General features: G+C 38.5%; 1 protein-coding gene across 1 annotated transcript; it reads left to right on the plus strand.

Annotated features, from left to right (window-relative positions):
• The first annotated feature begins 1,848 nt into the window (after positions 1-1,848).
• LOC134817648 (protein enabled homolog) lies at positions 1,849-13,698 on the plus strand. Its single transcript, XM_063826901.1, has 9 exons — positions 1,849-2,086; positions 3,362-3,437; positions 3,558-3,714; positions 3,882-3,977; positions 8,292-8,595; positions 10,169-10,306; positions 11,215-11,418; positions 11,812-12,014; positions 12,640-13,698. Exons 1-9 carry the CDS (start codon positions 1,954-1,956, stop codon positions 12,799-12,801), a joined length of 1,473 nt encoding a protein of 490 aa, XP_063682971.1. The 5' UTR covers positions 1,849-1,953; the 3' UTR covers positions 12,802-13,698.
• The last annotated feature ends 7,003 nt before the right edge of the window (positions 13,699-20,701 follow it).

Consider the following 20,701-nt stretch of genomic DNA (forward strand, 5'->3'; position numbering starts at 1 on the left):
TAAACCATCTTGTGCGGCTGTATTTTAGCTTTTTCCACGCAAGTTTTGCCGACATGCCAACAAAATTAACTTGCTCAAAATATCAAAAAACATGGTTTTTTGGCCTATTTTTTGCCCAAAAATCGTTTTTCCGATTTTACCCGCGTAAACTCAGTCCAATCATCTCGAAACCACTTTTAATCGATTCTACGGTCAAAAATACGTCCAGAAAGGTGTATCTGGGGTCCCTAGCGTATCGAGCAGACAATGCCCGTAAGAGCTTCTACTACCACGGTCGCTTCACTATAGCTACAGGGGGAGCCGCGCACTTCGTGCGCGGCGAGTCATACAACGTATGACAAATAAACTCTAGGTTTAATTGGGGAGCACAATGTAAAGCGCTTGTTTCCAAAGCTAACTCCGGACTTGAACTACTTAGGAGAACATGTCATTTCACTACAGACAAAAGGCAGAAAAGATCGTTCTATTTACCGTTAATTAGGTCTATATTTGATACATGTTTCGTATCCCAATATCAGAGAAAAGTGGCATGCAACGTATGTCAAGTCTAAATTTGAACATTGTTCTGTCATATGGTCCCCTCAAACTGCAAGTAATCTTGAACAGTTTGTTGCTATCCAAAAGAGGACCATTAAATGGATCAATGGTGAACCTTACTCCAGTTATTATGACGATAAACTTGCTACAGAGCAAAAGAAATTAAATATTCTCCCTGTGAAACAGAAGTTTATTTATAACGATCTTATGACCTTCTATAAAATAGTGAATAGCATAATTCCAGTTTCGCTCCCTACTTATATAGTCCTATGCTGTGAGCTGTTCAGAGGGCACCCGATACACTAGGCACAATGCTCAAATAATTGATAGGTCGGATACTTCAACTTACATGAGTACTACTGTGCCCTGCTCGGATGCCTTCCGAAATAGCTATTTTCATAGATCTATGCTGAAATGGAATGGTCTACCAGTATGTATTCGGCAGTCAGAGCGGATTTCTACTTATAAGGCCGAACTGATCAAGTACCTCTGGGCTGCCGATACAGTCTGGTCAGATTAGCTCGTCAGTCTTATGATTCTCAGAAATGTGTTTTTTGTTGGTTACAATTCTGTCCGTCCGATTTCCTATCCGCTTATCTTCCTTATTTTTCTTCTATCAGTTGTGACAGAATTGTAACGAACAAAATTCCTATAATTATTTAAGATATGTTTGATTTCTTGTTATTGTTTGTCATTCAAATTTGGTAGACGGCCCCAACGTTAATGTGGCTCTTGCTATGTGTTGGTGCAGCCGAATTAATTATTATGTAATCAAGTTTATTTTTCTTTTTTAGTTAGTTGTCATCCGGACAAACATTAAGCAACTTATATTGCAGTACCATTTATCAATTAGAATATCAAAATATGTCATTGTAATTTTGCATGGCTGAAATGTAACGCTTGATTTATATATATAATAATTAATTGAATTTTCAAATAAAAAAGTAGTGTTTTGGTCAGATGTTGTAATATTAGTGTCGCTTATTACAGTTGAAGATACAATCAATCTGTCAAATATTTGAATTCAAATTGACTCTATTGGTCTGATGCTTGTTTGTCCTAAACTTATGACCAGAGGAATTTATAACCCCTGATATGTTATAACCCCTGATTTTCATTTGAATCAAGTCAAGAAATTTTCTTGATTTGATTCAAATGAAAAATCATTACACTTTGCCTGCTTGTGTACTAATAGTGCCATTGTCGTGTTGTCTAAGTTGGTACATTGTACAATAATGCTCTCGAAACCAAGTACTGTTAAAATGTCTTCATTTCGCATTTGGAAGAGTTGTTCCCATTCGTAATGGTAACTATCACAACATTTTGCAGTGCATATGGAATGAAATGACAAAAGCTACTCCCAAGAACTGAATCCAAGAAATGGCAGAAGAATAGCGTGTTTGCACCTGTAATAGAATGCCACTGAAGGGACGTGTCGTACAGCCTGTCAGAATATGTCAGATAAACCACATTACTGGACCTGCCGTGGAGTTGTCCTCCTCCCAGAACACCCACAACTTTGAGGAGACCACTTACATCTCCTTTGTTGGTTAGCTTATTTAAGATACTTGAATTCAACCAGTTCTCTGTTAACTGTAGTAAAGTATTTTCTGTTTTTTATTGGTTTCCCTCTCTTATAGAGGGTGTCAAGAGTCGGAAACTGCCAGCTGTTCTGACATTTATAGACTTTAAGAAGGCTTTCGACAGTGTACATCGTGGGAAAATGCTAAAGATTCTAGAAGCTTACGGCATTCCAGTCAAAATCGTGCAGCTTATACGGCTCATGTACGAGAAGACAATGGCCAAAGTTCTAACTCCAGACGGAGAAACTGAATTGTTCGAGATACTTGCAGGTGTGTTACAGGGTGATCTACCTTAGCACCTTACCTCTTTGCAATAGTCATCGACTACTGTATGAGGCAAGCCATAGGCGATGATGCGGAGCGACTTGGACTCACCCTCGAACGTAGAAAAAGCAGAAGAGTGGGGCCCAAGATCATCACCGATGTGGACTTTGCAGATGATATAGCACTTATATCTGAGGACATGGACAAGGCTAACGAGTTCCTGCTCAGAGTAGAATCGGCGGCAGCAAGCGTGGGACTACACATAAACGAAGGCAAGACCAAGGTCATGACACTGAATATGGAGGATCAATCTAGCGACCTACAAAGTCGATCCGGGGAAGCCATAGAAAATGTAGATGATTTCATCTGCTTAGGCTCCTGGATTGAGAGCACAGATAGGGAGATAAGGGTTAGAAAGGGAAAAGCGTGGGGTGCCCTACATAGACTGAAGGATATCTGGAAATCCAAACTGTCAAAGAGCCTAAAGATTAGATTGTTCATAGCGGCTTGTGAATCAGTACTGCTCTACGGATCAGAAACCTGGACACTGACAAATGCTCAAGAGAAAAGTTTGGACGGGACATACACAAAGATGTTGCGTATAGTGCTGGGTATCTCATGGAAGGACAAGGTCAGCAATATAACTTTGTATGGTAGCCTCCCAAGGCTGTCAAACAAGTTACGAAGCAGGAGATTAAAAATGGCGGGACACTGCATCCGACATCCTGAGCTACTTGCCAGTGATTTAGTCTTATGGGAACCTACGCACGGTAGAGCACAGCAAGGCCGACCAAGACAAAGCTACTTGTCTATGTTACTGAAGGAAGTTGGGACAAACTCTAAAGAGGAACTGCGAACCCTGATGCGGGACAGGGATATATGGAGGGGGTTTTCTGGCGTAGATCGGACTTAGCTCCGACATAGTAGTAGTCCCTCTCTTGTTTCTGAAAACTTCTTACAATTTCACCCACTCCCAGGTGTAATGAAGCAGCTCTGTGACATAGCGGCTTTTGCAGATGAGATGTTCACTAATTTACATACTATCGCTAAAGAGTGAGCTTTCTTTTATTTTAGCTTTTTAAATTGAGATATTTCTTAGTCGAATCATTGAAAATCTAACTGAATTGAATTTCCAAATAACCTTAGATATTAAAACCACAATATATTCTGCAGCACGGTCGATAGAACAAATAAATTGCACAACAAAGTGAAACTTTTGAACGAGTGTTTAGTAAAAAATACTGAGATAGAAATATCTGAGCCAGCAAATGGTCCAGGGTTAGTGAACAAGAAGCAGTCTCTATTCTACAAGGACACCAGGCCTAGTGCTGTGAGTAAAGTTTACATTTTATATCAAAATAAATAAAATAAGTTTAAACATTAACTGTACAACTGGTTGATTGCCTCATAATTCTTTCTAGAACTGTTACACCAAAAATACATGTTAAGAATCCTCCTTTTCGAGCAGAGTACTGCCTTCAAACAAATTTATTTCAGATAAAGGAGAAGTATGAAGCAATGGAGAAAACCCCGCCTCTGCACCAGTTTCTGGACCTGATGAGTGTAGATGATGTCCAGGCCTCACAACCACATGTGAGTATTCTTACTAAATAGGAATCTTATCTGTCATCTTAATCGTTGTGTGGCAGATTGTTCACAGTTGCAGTCAGCAGTGTCTTTAGATTGTCAGACGGAAAGTCAACCTTGCACTTAGACGTTTCATGTAGATCACATAAAGTTACCGGCACCCGAACTGAATATGTTAGTACACAGAAACTAATGTGATTTTATAATTCAGAATCAATTTGCTTGATGAAACCCTACCCGACAAAACTTCTATGTATATCATTATCACAGGACACTGTATTTAATTATCACAGGACACTGTATTTCAGATAACTCAATTTATAGGATATGTTATGGCCTCTGTTACACCCATGATTTTATGTTACCAATTGATTGAGGAGATTTGACCTGATCCCCAAATATGCAGCAAATCAGTTGTTACCTATTTATACACCACTGTGTATCCAAAGAATCCCACATATGTTAGTTAAGGTATGTGAGGAATTGGTCGCGGTATTCTAACGACATTAATATAACATTAGCGTGCTATTATAGCTGTCTGAACTTGACCAATCACCTGTACACTTACTGTTTAGTTTAGTCTCCAGGAAATGCCGTGTAAATAATAGTTATATATTATTATAAAAATTATACTGGTTAGTTTTATTTTTATGTGTGTTCTGAATGTTTGTAGAGCAGATGGTACATGAAGAAAGGGGGGAAAGATGTAGCATATTGTATAAACTGTATGCCCTTTCCTTCCTATATCCTTTAAGGACTTAGCAAATTCACTCCTGTATAATAATTCATGTCCCGTAACTCCACAAAAAACATAGAGTTTAAACAAGTACAATCGTCACTAGTTTCTAGTTGGACAGACAGGACGATACAAGATAAGAAGCTTCGTGTTACACACAATGTGTTCTGAATAAGATATAATCAGACACTAAGTATTATTACAGGCGTGTAAAATAGGGAAAACTTGTGTAATTATAAGGTTTTGAACAACTGGTCTCATCTGTAAACCTGAACTAGATCTGGTAATGTGTAGACGCTCACTGTAGTTCCGTGTTAAGGAGACACTTTTGATAAAAACGATGTATAATAAATAGATAATAACAATAACTATAATTAAATTGTAAAGTGATGAGTGTAATACCCAGATTAGAGTTTACAAGGTAACACTAGTTATACGAGTTATACTTCCTCTACTTATCTCCCATGTGATATCAAGCTGTATTCCTGAGGGAATACAGTACAGTGTATAGTTTATAGTTGAGTAGTACTACTAGTAGTAGTTGTTTCCTAATTAAGTGCCAACTTCTTATCTACAATTTCTACATGTATTTCTAATGCTCATGCTACGAGACATGAGTAAAATATTTAATTAGCTGACGGAGAGTCACTTCGCAGTTAGACCTGAAACACATAATCGTATCGAAACAGTGCGTGGTCAGATATTGAGCGAGTTATCCAATACATTTAACTTCTCTTCTTACAGAAATATATGTAATCAAATTTCATCTTCATTTCCTCCCACTTTTCCACTCGCCGTATCTTGTAAAAGATATTCCGCACATTATGATAGAAATCTTCAAGTTACTGATACACAATACTGAAATACTCGCCGCTCTGACAGAAAATATATATGTGGACGTGGCAACATGATTTATACAACAGCTGATGTATTATAACGGAGTGTATACGACATAATATGTTAACGGAAGTATTCCGTTTCATAACAGTATTCTCTCTCCTTCAGTAGATTGGGCAATGTTTGTTATAATTTGTAACTTATACTCACTGGATATGGCTTTATTTGGAGGAAATTGGTCCGTGAGAATTACTTGACATGAAAGATGTAGTGTTTAACCACCGAGAACACTGAACAGGCCAACAGTAGTGTGTACTTGCACTAACCTTGAAACACTGCAAATACTGCTACAAACCACTTACTCGGATTGCCGAGGTAAATATAAATCCTGTAAATGTTACTACAAGAAAATGTCTCTGAAATGTGTTGTCAATTAGTCAGTAAGCTGCAACTCTAAGTTCATGTTTAGTTACCCCCGAAGAATCAATCAAACAACACTGTTATATTATGTTAATCTGATTAGTTCTGGCAAACACTCGGATCTGATAATTGATAGGAATTTAAAGAGGATATTTCTCTGTACTCTTTTAATAAAAATGCCGCTACTCTCTCTCTCTCTCTCTCTCTCTCTCTGCTGCTACTCACCTTCTTCACTATGCCTAGACTTTAGATGTTCCCTGGGCTGGCCGACCTTGGGGACTTTCCCTCACGGTACACCAACACAATGTTACCATGGTAACACCACAATGTTACCATGGTAACACCACTACTGGACCTCACGGTACAGGGAAATTGGGACTGTGAGATAAATAAAATGACACCAGAAAAAGGTTAACCACGTTATTGCTGGTGACTGGTAACGCTGAGAACCCTTATAATAATATTTTAATCTCTTAAAAGGGACGGAAACTGGTTTAAAACTTTAAACTCCTCCCTAATACAGCTGTGTAATCTGTAACCTGTATACAGATTGCACAGAAGTCGGCCCTTGTTCGAACCTGGATATGATAACCATTACTGGGGGGGGGGGGGGGGGGGGGGGGGCGGGGGAGGGGGGGGCATTACTTCTCCAACATACTGTTAGAAACATTAAACATTACCACCAGTGTCCTGCGTGTTTTGTAGTGTAATGACTGTGGAAGTAACAAGACACCAGTTGCAGTTAAAACATGTTTAACATATTCTGACAAAGTTGATAATAATTTTAAACAGGTTTATGAAAACCCAAACAACTCTTATTGATTACATCATATTGTCAATATTGACACATTGTGTACAGGGTGGACTACTAGTTTTAATGTGGACAATTAAAGAATTTAACGTAATCACAGTACACGTTAATAAGTCTACACTGTTGCTATGGCTACACTGCAGTTGCTCAGCTACCGATCTAATTCATAAGTCTCATGAGGGCTAATACTGGAGTAGCAGGGTGCTACTAGAGTATGACCGACTCAATCTGCTGATTTAACTGCCCTTTATATTTCTTTACGTCACCTTTGACTGTTCCTTCTTGTTTCAGTGGTCACCAATCACCATGTAGTACAGTAGCTATAATAGTTAACATTAGTTCCGGAATTAGCTCCGAAAACATTGTAATTGTTTGATAATGGGAGATGTAGTTGATGTTAAGATCTCATCTGCTTGTCATGTTATTGTTGTGACACTTTCTGTAAAGTATTATCCTTTTCACCTGGTGAGTCAAGTACTACTTACTAAGTTACTAAGTTACTTAGTTACTAAGTTACTTAGTTACTAGGTTACTTAGTTACTAGGTTACTTAGTTTCTAAGTTACTTAGTTACTTAGTTACTTAGTTACTAGTGTTGAGGTTAGTAGTATAATAGCATATCCTACAGAGATTGATAAAGATTTATCTAAAGCGAGCATTCTTATTTCTTGGAATTGGGGTCACAGTACTGCTGAATTTCTCATATAAAAACTTATATAAAACATGTAAAAATACTAAATATAAAGGAACTAAAAATAGTTGACGTACCAACGTCACCGTAACAACTTGCACGACGCACTAACGCACGTTTGAAGGCATTTAACGTATCAAATATCAGGAGAAGGAGAATATCAGGCTCATTTGTCTTCATTCTTGATCAGATTCCTCCAGCACCACATTCTCTACATTTTATGTGTATTCCACTACTACTATGTCGGAGCTAAGTCCGATCTACGCCAGAAAACCCCCTCCATATATCCCTGTCCCGCATCAGGGTTCGCAGTTCCTCTTTAGAGTTTGTCCCAACTTCCTTCAGTAACATAGACAAGTAGCTTTGTCTTGGTCGGCCTTGCTGTGCTCTACCGTGCGTAGGTTCCCATAAGACTAAATCACTGGCAAGTAGCTCAGGATGTCGGATGCAGTGTCCCGCCATTTTTAATCTCCTGCTTCGTAACTTGTTTGACAGCCTTGGGAGGCTACCATACAAAGTTATATTGCTGACCTTGTCCTATTCCAATACACACGCAACAAGGCTACAATTGATATCTAGGAATGTGTACTGAGTCTGAAGGAGTGCTAGTGTTGAATTCTTAAATTAGGTTTCTTGCGAATGTATGACATTAGCTCATCTTATTATGTCTCGGATTATGGAAATAGCAATTTTCCCTTGGCGTTGTATTTTGGGTCCCGTAATAAATTTATAAAATGTGATTGAAAACTATATAACCCAGTCTCTGGTGTAATTTTAAAATAAACGATGTGTTTAAAGTGTAGTAACTTTTCTTCACAATTTTCAGAAACTCTACTCTGATCCCTCTCTCTTCTTCACTGCCTGGGTAGATCTAATGGAGAAGGAGAATCACCAGTTCAAGAAATCAAGGAAACGTTCCTTCAAGAAGACAGACAAAGATGCCCAACTCACCAAGATAGCCACCCTCAAGAAGAAAGTGCACGACCCTAAAACTAAGAGGTACATAATGGTGGACTTGGAGCCGCAGTACGCCACACTGAAGGGCGCGCGAGCCATCACCCCGGAGATGCCAGTGTCGGCTACTTTGAACAGGAAGAAATATGGGAATCTACCGCTACCTCCTCTACCAAGTAAATATACACATATTATGACGTCACCATGGTAACACCTCGTTAATTACCTGGTTAAAATACTTAAATAAGTAGTAAATAGTAAAATACCAGGGGGTCCTTTCCGAAAAAATGTTTAAGGGGGCCGGGGGGGGGGGGGGGGGTCTTCATCAAAATTCTCTCGAAATTGATTTTATAGTTGTTTCTGATAGAGGGGAGTGATATCTATCAGCTGCTTTTGGTCCCATGGAAAAATATTGTTCCTAGCCGAAATTATCGCTGGTCAAAGGTCAGCGCTCACATGTAATTGTATTGCGCGAGCGATTTTCAATCTGGAAAAATCGTCAAAAAATGAGGTCCAAGATTTTCAAAATCGATTTAAAAATTTTCTGAGGCCTATCTCAAAATTCGGCACGATACTTCTCTTCTAATGGATCCCTAGAACATATCCTGAAAGTTTCAGGGTGATTGCTCAAAAAATGTAGGAGAAGATAGATTTTTAGAGTCGATTTTCAGGACACGTTTAGAAATGCACTTAAGTACACGTGTAAAAGCCGCGCTAAAACTCTGACCATTTCTACACACGTGCTGCGCGTTCTGTATGCAATTTGACGGTTTGATCCAGTGAACGCGTCATGTCTTGTGATTTCTAACTGGTTGTTAGTTTATCATGTTTCTTCATTTCTGTCTTGTTAGGTTGTCAATTATCATGTCACAAAGCGGTAAAAGGAGTCGAAATTTCACTGATGAGGAGAAGGAGCTCCTCATCCAGCTGGTACAAGAGGACATCAAGGGGCCAAACATACTGTTTGGTAAGTTTTCTAGCCTCATCACGAAAAGGAAAAAGGGAGATAAGTGGCAACACGTCGCAGATGAGATCAACGGGAAAGGTGATAGGACGGCTATAATAGACGTCAAAAAAAAGTATCAAAACTCGTCCACTGATACGAGAAAGAAAGAGCGGGCAAGAAAAAAACACGCATCAGGAACGGGTGGAGTTCAAGTTTTCAGATTCTGAAAATCGAATCCTTGCCACAATGGCAGAAGAGCAGATTTCCGGGATTAACGGTGGTATCGATAGTCAAACCACCACTACCGTGGTATATGAAAAATATTTTTTGCTTAACTTTTTACTTAAGTAACATTTTTGACTTAAGTATCGTTTCGGAAAGAACCCCCAGATAAATAATGTCAATCAATTTTAGTTATCTCAAAGTAAAATATGTGCTCAAGTTACAACTCATACAATGGAATACATAATGTCACGGTCACGGTAACACAATGATCTCAACTTTGTTATCTAAAAACGTATCATTATGGATAATAAAATATCATTTCCTTGTTTTTCTAACAAGTAACAAGTAGTACCACATACAATTCAACAGTTTACAAGTTACACCAAGGTAATGGAATACATAATGTCACCATGGTAACACCACATATCACCTTGGTAACACCACATGTCACCATGGTAACACCACATGTCACCATGGTAACACGACATGTCACCATGGTAACACCACATGTCACCATGGTAACACCACATGTCACCATGGTAACACCACATGTCACCATGGTAACCACTACATTACAGCTGGAGAGAGTGTGAACACCACGCCTACAGACTCCTACTTGTCACCAGAGAGACAGACCAACGAGAACCACTACAGACAATGCAGCACTCCCATAGCTTCTCCTCCTGACACTCAGATCCAGATCACATCTCCTGCTGGTGAGTAGTAGTAGTTAATAGAGTTTCTCCTGCTGGTGAGTAGTAGTAGTAAATAGAGTTTCTCCTGCTGGTGAGTAGTAGTAGTAAATAGAGTTTCTACTGATGGTGAGTAGTAGTAGTTAATTGAGTTTCTCCTGCTGGTGAATAGTAGTAAATAGATTTTCTCCTGATGGTGAGTAGTAGTAGTAAATAGAGTTTCTCCTGCTGGTGAGTAGTAGTAGTAAATAGAGTTTCTCCTGCTGGTGAGTAGTAGTAGTAAATAGAGTTTCTCCTGCTGGTGAGTAGTAGTAGTAAATAGAGTTTCTCCTGCTGGTGAGTAGTAGTAGTAAATAGATTTTCTCCTGCTGGTGAGTAGTAGTAGTAAATAGATTTTCTCCTGCTGGTCAGTAGTAGTAGTAAATAGAGTTTCTCCTGCTGGTGAGTAGTAGTAGTAAATAGAGTTTCTACTGATGGTGAGTAGTAGTAGTTAATTGAGTTTCTCCTGCTGGTGAATAGTAGTAAATAGATTTTCTCCTGCTGGTGAGTAGTAGTAGTAAATAGAGTTTCTCCTGCTGGTGAGTAGTAGTAGTAAATAGAGTTTCTACTGATGGTGAGTAGTAGTAGTTAATTGAGTTTCTCCTGCTGGTGAATAGTAGTAAATAGATTTTCTCCTGCTGGTGAGTAGTAGTAGTAAATAGATTTTCTCCTGCTGGTGAGTAGTAGTAGTAAATAGATTTTATCCTGCTGGTGAGTAGTAGTAGTAAATAGATTTTCTCCTGCTGGTGAGTAGTAGTAGTAAATAGAGTTTCTCCTGCTGGTGAGTGATTATGATCGAGATTCTGTGAGAATCCGGTCCAGGAAAGTATATTAATAAATATAATTAGACGCTTATTAAAGATAATATTGGAACTCTCACACGTTCCTCTCAGAGATAGAGATAAGTGTGCCGAGTTTTACAACTAACAGTGACCAGACCAACACCTTCTCTCCACCTCGAGCCCCTCCTGCTCCCCCTGCTCCCCCAAGTAACCATGGTCACGGTCCTCCAGCTCCCCCTGCTCCTATGGCTCCTCCTGCTCCTATGGCACCTCCTCCACCTATGTTAAACCGACCTCTACCTTCCAGCCCACCTGGTGAGTGTTTCACATCCACTTCATGCTCACCAATTTCGCCCTCAAGATTAGCAATCTTTGTGACGAGAATGAGAAAAGTTTGGCATTTTTAAATCTCAAAATTAGAATAGAGTAAACAGTTCAAAGGCTGTTTGGTTCCCGTTCCTATGTACATCATCATCCTTCACCTAAAATTCATTACTCTTCAGTATTTATACATTATGAATATTTATTGAGTTAGATCCTACCTCATTTTAATTTACTAGGAATGTTAATTTTTTACTTGATCACTTTTATTTTGACAAAACGTTATAACGTTTTGTTAAATCAAATAACTATTGAAGTACCTAATATTGAATCTCCCCTATTAAATCTACCTCCCCCTATTGAATATAACCCCCTCCCTCCCCGCAGCGGAGTCTCCATCTAAACGAGCAAGTGTGCCGCCTCCCTTCATGCCGCCACCAGTACCAGAGCTAGTTCTCAAACCAGCCAAACTGACGGAAGCACAGCGTGTCCTGCGCACTAAGGAGGTTGCAACGGCGCCCGGACGGAACACTCTCCTGGAGATGATTAGATCTAGCAGCTTTAACTTGAAACCTGTGGAACTTCAGCAGGTGAGAGTTGTTATTGAACTTCAGCAGTTGACAGTTGTTATTGAACTTCAGCAGGTGGGAGTTTTTATTGAACTTCAGCAGGTGAGAGTTGTTATTGAACTTCAGCAGGTGAGAGTTGTTATTGAACTTCAGCAGGTGAGAGTTTTTATTGAACTTCAGCAGGTGGGAGTTTTTATTGTCCTAGTGATATGTTTTAAAGTGCCAAAATTCAACCCTGAATCTGCAACCCATCGTGAAATCCGCCGATTCCACGATGGAATCTGAAATAATCCAGTATATTACTAGCCAGCCTGACGAGACTGAATTTAACACAGAGCTGTTGGGTTCTGTTACTCTTGCTGTGCTTGCATCTCTAGTGAATAACTGACTTTGCAACGCCTTTATTGTCATGTTAATATGCATACTGCATGCTTCAACTACCTGGCTTTGTATTTCTGGTCAACTTTCAGTTATTAATACTTTAGATAACGTTTTTCTAGGTTTATCTTTAGGTTATACATTTTATCATGTTCTCAAGTTTATAGAATTGCAGATATGTTTGATAATATATCAATAGATAGTTAAAATAAGTATGGCCTCTATACATCTGTGTAATGGCATAGTACTAAACAAACCTGTATTTCAGACTATGAAGCAGGGTAAGGGTAACGCTGAGCCCACGTATGCGTCGTGGGGAGGCCGTGACGTAGCGTCCATCTTACAGCGCAGGAAGTACCTGATGGGAGTGGGAGACCACAGTGACTACAGTAGTGCCTCTGATAGCGAGGATGAAGGACAGTGGGACTAATTTTGAGACTACAGTGACTACAGTAATACTTCTGATAATGAGGATAAAGGAGAGAGGGACTAAATTTGTGACTACGGTCTATTGTACAACGCAGGAAATATTTGATGGGAGTGGGCGACCACAGTGGTATCACGTGATGCCCATATAAGGTAGTGGCGACTGTACTCTGTACTCTGTACTCTGCAATGGTTTTGATAGTGAGGGAAATAATTGTGGTCAGTTTAAATTCGGGAATGTAGTGGTGTTACCATGGTAACGAAAGCTTGAGGGCAATGACTATGTAATAATGTATAGCCTTTAAATGAAATTATAACGATATATATTTAGATTTTAACATGAGAATTTATTAAGCAAATTTATATTAATACACGTCAATTTGTATATGTTAAATTTCTATAATAAAATATTTGAATCACTTTTATTGCACGTCATCGTCAGTTGAAACTAGCTGTACTGCAGATTAACCTGAATCTTGTGGTCACAAAAACACGATGTTAAATACATTTGTACACACAATGCTGACAGCTTTTCATCAGACTACTATATATGTAACACTACTGCCACGTCAAGTATAGGGAGGGCATGATTTAATGGTACATCTGGCTTCATGCCAGGGAATTATATTCGAGTGGACTGAGCACTTACGCGGGAAAGTAATTATAAAGTTTTTGTGGGAGAAACTTGTGCCTAGTTTTTTAAAAAGTCCGGGCTAGAGGCTTAAATAGTTTACATTTTTTCAAGTCATTGATTGACGCTATTTATCACACAGATTGTGAAGATTTATTGTAGTTTTAAAAGAAAAATTCTTAACATTTTATCTTTTTTAGATCTAAAGTTTAATTCAAATTTCAAATTGATTGTACCCATTGGAGTAAAAATTATATCACTTCTTCATGATATTTTTTGTTTCTTTTTGTCGGGCTGAAAAAAAGAAATGGTTTACAAATGAAGACTTCTTAGGGGTCGTTCACATATTACGTAATCAATATTTTGGCAATTTTTACCCCCTTCCATAATCAACCGTAATCAAGACCCAACCCCCCCCCCCCCCCCCCCCCCCGTAATCAACCGTAAGCATTTGGAAACCCCCCTCAGCTGATTACGTAATATGTGAACGACCCCTTAATGTATCTCATTATTCTAGGTGTGACCTGTTACCTGGCAATCTGGTAACCTGTTGCCTGGCAACCTGGTAACCTGTTACCTGGTAACCTAGTGTTAATGATTATCATCATTATCAACTGCAAGATCAAATCAAATGATGACATGACACAAACATCGTCATCATAAATATAAAATTTTAGGTTAACTAACTATACTAGTTCCACTCTATATTTAAGTTAATTAAACGTTTACAGAAAAACAATTGTAATATAAGTTTTCAAGTAATTGTCAAGGAGGTGGTCCCCAGATTGTGTAATTACCGTGAATATTTCTACTTCTAACCTTCTTGATAGGTTTAATACTCATTACTCAATAGGTAAGTTCGGCACTTCATACTTAAGCTGTGTAATATGAGCTCAATTTTAATGAATCGAAGGCTTTTTTAGTAGCTTGAATAATCTAAATTACTTATTTTGATATTAAAAAGACAGGGTCATTGTACTTCAATAGATCGCCCAACTGGATATTCCAGTCTAATTCAGTAAAATTGAAATGATTTAACGTCACTAATCACTACTGTCTATAGTGTCATACAGTCGTATGTCGGTAATACTACCTCAAATCTCCCTAAGATTCTCTAATCATAAGAGTCTGAGGGGCCTGAGGTGCTGATCTTCACTTTTTCAGTAACCCTAAGCCACTCTGTGCCGAGGCACTATATAACTATATAAGCTGTAGGGGGGTAAGTCCTACGAGCCAGAGTGTGTATCACCAGCCGAAGCTGTACCAAATCACAGCTTGATAACTGGCCGACTTGCATCCGACCGGAGAATGCCCGGGTTTTTAGTGCATACTATTGTTTAAATGTAAGCTTTTCATTGGAATGACGCGGTTCTAACATAACTGTGTTTGAATGTAATTTTGTAGGATCGTGAGAATATGTTTGTGACAAATTAATGATCCCGTGCATCGCTTTTAAACCTTATGTCATTTAGTTCTATCAATCGGTCATTTTAAATGCTCTAATGACAGGTGTTACATGTTTGAACAAGGCTATAACCCCACATTTTAAGTGTACAGATGAATCACTTTCAGGAAGCGGCGATATGTTTAAACGCACACTTCTCGGCGCCAACTTCATATGTGTGCGCGCGCGCGCGCGCAGAGCTGCCAAATTGCACGCATCATATACACGATATTTCACGGTGGAAAATATCAACTTAATAACACCAGAATGTCTGTGTGTCTGTGTGTCCGAACGGTTATACAAAAAAACGGTAATAGTTACGGGACTGGTTTTTTTCGGTATAGTGCTGACAAAACTCTGACGAAGCCCATAAGCAAATTTATAAAAATCGGCCGGTGGTAAGGGGTCGTTCACATATTACGTAATCAATATTTTAGCAATTTTTACCCCCTCCCCCCTGCCGTAATCAACCGTAATCAACACCCAAACCCCCCCCCTCCTGACAGCAATATTACGTAATCATGGCCTGACCCCCCCCTTTTTTTTCCCTAGAAAACACTTTTCTCTACGTTTCATGCTACCCTGATCATGCTATCATGATGAGCCGAAATCATTGTTATGATATCCGGCCAAGCACCTTCTAAACTACTTACTATTATATCCGGATATTCGATCAATTTCTAAATTTTATCACTATCAGAGTGAAATTGAGTGGAATTTGAATTAAAATATTGTCAAATTGTTATTATTCTAGAGGGTAAAAAAGAAAAGTTTGACGTAATCAACGACCGAAACCCCCCCCCCCCCCCCCCGTAATCAACCGTAAGAATTTGGAAACCCCCCTCCCCCCTCGGCTGATTACGTAATATATGAACGACCCCTAAGTGGTTTAATTGATGATTTTGTTCCAGAAATGTGACATAAATGGATGGGAGAGAGAACGAGGAGGATAGCATGTACCGTAATTAGTTTAGCCCCACGTAATACTATAAGCTTAGAGCTCACTCTTGCGGCCGGTTTGTTTCATCTGTAGGGAGATTTCATACTTTCATAAGACAGCGTTATGCGTGATATCAAATATATAATGCGGTTGTATACTTTTACATTGCAACTGTGACAGTAAAGTCCCGGCCGAAGGCACGGGTTACACTAGTAATACAATAATACCTTGGCTGCTTCGGGCCGCTCGTGATAATTCCCGACAGCTTGCTGGAGGGAATTTGCGGCCCAAAGCAGCCAAGGTACCTTCCGGGAATTATATCCACTAAAAGTCTCGGACACTAAGAGCTGATAATTTGCACATTTTTCCCGCAAGAGAAGCCAAGGTATTATCAGCATAGACTCAGACTGGCTGGCGGCAAGTTGTAAAACAAATAACACTGGCGTTCTATATATTAGACACTATATTGTATCATGCGCATGTATCGGATTACACCCCTTCCAATTTGAACCGGAAAATATCATATATACTATACATACCATAGATTTCTCACTCCGTTACGTCCGTTACGTCAGTGCAGTAGATGAATTCAAAAATTTGTAACCAAATGGGGACAAATTATAAACATGATTTTGGGTGGTTTTTTAATCTCCAACTTCTATTTAACAGGTATTTAAACTTAGTTGCTACAGTAGTACTGCTATTATGATCCCTCATGATTGTTTTTAACAAAATTTGTTCATGATATGAAAAAATGAACGATCAAATCGACGACAATAAAGAGGGACCACTGTTGGTGGTCCATTATTAACTCTTTCCGACCAATTTTGAACCATTCTGTGTGTTCTTTTTATTATTACTATTTGTCCCCTGGTTCCAACTTGGTTCCAATTCCAAAAATCCGGATTCATCAACTCCGTCCGTGACATCCCACTCCCAGCAATACAAGCAGTTTTACAGATTTTAGTCAGCTAAGTAAATTTACCCACAATGCACAATGCGCATGAGATAAACGAGAACCGCTACGATTGTTACCGGATGATAATTAATCACTCTACACTCGACTGTCACGTGACTTTTTCAACCCGTTCTCTAGCTGGCCCTGAACGACTATTTGAAACCCTAACCCTCTAATTTGATCCCGACCCTAACCCTAACCCAATCCTTAACAAAAGCATATGCTGAAACCCTAACCCTAACGAGAAATTAGACTTACTTTCTTATTCGGTCATATCACGTGATCGAGGCAGTTTTTCGCCAATATCTCGTCAGGGGAGCATTTTAACCCTATGTCATGGGGGTGATTCGGAATCAGCGTCCGAAAATAAATCGATTGAAGTTGGTTTCAACTGTCGAGGGCCATTTTAGAACAATCCCGAAGATCGACTGTAGAGTGATTTAGCACGAATACCATGAATAGTGGTTTTGTTGTTGTTGTGAATTATGTACCATATACCAGGAATACCAGGAAATGAGCCGTGTTATACGTATAATTATTAATATTATTGAGTGCAACTTTTCTGTCATTTCTTTTTGTGCTCTCTGTGTTTCGTGCGGCGCGCGAAAAGTGGCATGCAACGTATGTCAAGTATATTCTTTCGTGGTATTTGATTATCTTACGTTGTAAAGTTAATAAAAAATTAATTCCAGATCTTCATGCATCGATTGAAGTCGGTTTCAACTGTCGGGGGCCATTTTAGAACTGTAGAGTGATTTAGCACGCTCGGTAATAACAAGTCTTAGCAGCATATTTGTTTGAGAGATATCACAAAGTCATCATGAACCAGGCATTTGTGAATATATGGTCTTTTGAGTAAAACATTCCACAAGTATTTAAATCAATGTTTTCTTGTCGTCCACCAACCAAAACGGATTAAACGGATTAAACGGATTAAACGGATTAAACGGATTAAACGGATTAAACGGATTAAACGGATTAAACGGATTAAACGATTCAAAAGTCAAATTACAATGGTAATGTCTGACCAGATATTAAAAAAATTAAATTTACCCAAAAGTCATAAAGTATATATATATTTTAGTACCATAGCCTCCTATAATTCCTCACTTAGTAAGCACCTTTCTGTCATTATAGTAGACGCTTTAGTATTTGAGCCTAATATTAGTAAAGCAGACAAAGAAAAGGCTATGGAAGCTAGAGAGGGGTTCTACCAGACCCAATTGAAAACCCTTGAACGGTTTGGGGGTATGAACACCCTTGATAGTAACCATATACTTTTTAAATCTGCCGGAGCTTAGTTTTAGTTTTAGTATATTTTGTAGATTTTATTTAGTTATACCATTATTCCAGAGACGTGCATACTACATTTTTTACTTTAGTATTAATTTTACAGGTTTTTTGTTGTGATTTTAAGTGATTTTCCGAGAATCAGTTATCAATATTTAGATAAGAGATAAGATAAGAGTGCATTTTTAACGGCTTTCAGTTTCTTTTTTAAATTTCAGTTCATCAGATTTTCCCACTGCTTTTAGTTTGTATTTATTCTCAATTGTATATGATTCGTATTTGTTGTACCTTATCGGACCTTATTTGGACGGACATTAAATGAACGGACATAATTATGAACGGACATTAATATGAACGCTAGAAGGCACTCAAAACCATCAAAAATCCGATTTTTTTTAAAAAACGGTTTTTTATTCCAGAAAATGATTTTTAAAACCATTTTTTATACAGTAAGTAAGAAAAACATTCGTTAAGCAGTAAAAATGTTAAAAGATGTGTACATGATCAGTGTTTAATATCGCATATCATCTTCATCATAAATGGGTTTTCGTGCATGAAATAGTTCAACGTTAAAAAATTAACCTTTAAAGTTAACCAACGTTGGCCTATAAGTATAAAACGTTTAAGAACTTTTCATTCACAATATAAAATTAAATACAACGTTAAAACGCTGTTCAATTTTAAACGTTGCTCATATCAATTGGTTAATCTTTTTGGGCGTTGGTGCAGGTGTAATGTTTTTTATCCCAGTTTCAACGTCTTTTCAGTTTCAACGAGTTAGCTAGAAACTTGATCTCTATTTCCAGACTTTCATAATGATCATTAGGCTTACAACAGCTGGAATAAAAATTAAAATAGGTTAACCTTCTTTCTGGCTCACTTGTGGGCTGCTTCAGAAGGCTATACTATATATAACTGTCTAATTGAATAATTGGAAGAGAACTCCATCAGGCCTAGCTGAACCAAGCGGGGAGCTGATAGTGATACACCTTTCACAAGCAAGAGCCACTTTGGTCTACTTGCTGTGAGGTGTCTCAGCTACGCCTACATGGGTTGGGGGTCCCCCCTTTTCTTTTCTTTTTGGCTTTGCTGTTTTGTCTGCACTGATCACCATTATTTGGGACTCGACATGATTTAGTGTTTTACAGTGTGGGAGCTTGGGAGTAAATCGTTTGATACATGTTTCGCGCGCGAAAAGTGGCATGCAACGTATGTCATTGTCAATAACTCTAAGAGGGAATATCTTCGATAAGATTTGCAAGGGTTTTGCTTGACCGTCCTTTTTCCAATTCCCGCTCTCATTAGCGATTCGTCAAGAGCGCTTTTTCCATGGGATTTATTTTCGTTGACTTACATATTGCGTAGTCTGAACTCTAATATCATTATGGTAATTTAATTTCCCGAAGCTGCAAGATTTTGCAATTTTTAATTCCCGGGTGCAGATACAGACATAAAATATAATTAAAGTCGATGTACCAAGCGCTTAAGGGCCTTTGCAATCAATAAATCAATTTTATATTCGAGAAACTCTTTAGTCTCGTCTAATAGTATAAATAGACAATCAACAATGTCCTTGGCAACACGATTTACCGTAATATATGTAGAGGCTGGAACAAGTTTGTAATGTTGGCGGGGACTAGCTCATGAACTATGTTGTTGAGTGCCATAATTTCGTTGACTTTTTCCGCTAAGTGCCCCTTGGAAACATCATATACTAGTAGAGTTTTCTGTGCCTCCGGCAGACCAAGGAGAACCTTTCCGTCGTTAACTTACGGCACAATAAAGTTCTCATAGTTGTCATATTCTGGACAAAAAGTTCGAATTTTTGAAAACAATTCAACGGACTTTAACTTGGACGGACCTTAAATGAACGGACTTTATTTGAACGGACATTGAGATGAACGTTAAGGCCTCCAGCGTTCAATTAATGTCCGTCCAAATAAGGTCCGATAAGGTATTTCTTATTCCTGTCATCTTCAACATTGAATTAGAATGTTTTGAACTTAAATGTACCTGCTGAACTACTTTCGATGAGTCTTAATGCCTGGAAAACAATAAAGGGGATATAATCGTACAGGGGGTAAATAGTGTTGTGAATAAAAGGGCGACGGTAATGCTTGCCAGCATTGTGATATATACTTCACGACAATCTGTTGTAAAACAGGGGTTCCAGAAAACCCACTTCCCGATACTCCTGAAACATGAAATTTTTTTTACAGTCGATTTGGACAAGGTCTAGACGCCCTGCAAAGTTTCATATCTCTAACTCAATTTTAACATGGTTTTTAAGGCACCTGAATATGGCGATTTTGGGTTTTTTACCTAATTTCGTATAACATGCTGGCGCGTATTTTGCGCAAATTTCTTAAAAACCTCCACATAACTATTTCTTATTCCTGTCATCTTTAACATTGAATTAGAATGTTTTGAACTTAAATATGCCTGCTGAACTACTTTCGATGAGTCTTAATGCCTGGAAAACAATAAAGGGGATATACTAGTATAGGGGGTAAATAGTATTGTGAATATAAGGGCGACGGTAATGCTTGCCAGCATTGTGATCAAGTTTTCTTGGAAACGCGTAGCTCCAGTATAGACATGGGTTTAAGTATAAGTATAAATTACAAGTCATTATCAGGGT

The sequence above is a fragment of the Bolinopsis microptera genome, chromosome 6 (genome assembly GCF_026151205.1).
Source record: "Bolinopsis microptera isolate Bmic1 chromosome 6, MBARI_Bmic_1.0, whole genome shotgun sequence".
Taxonomy (NCBI): domain Eukaryota; kingdom Metazoa; phylum Ctenophora; class Tentaculata; order Lobata; family Bolinopsidae; genus Bolinopsis; species Bolinopsis microptera.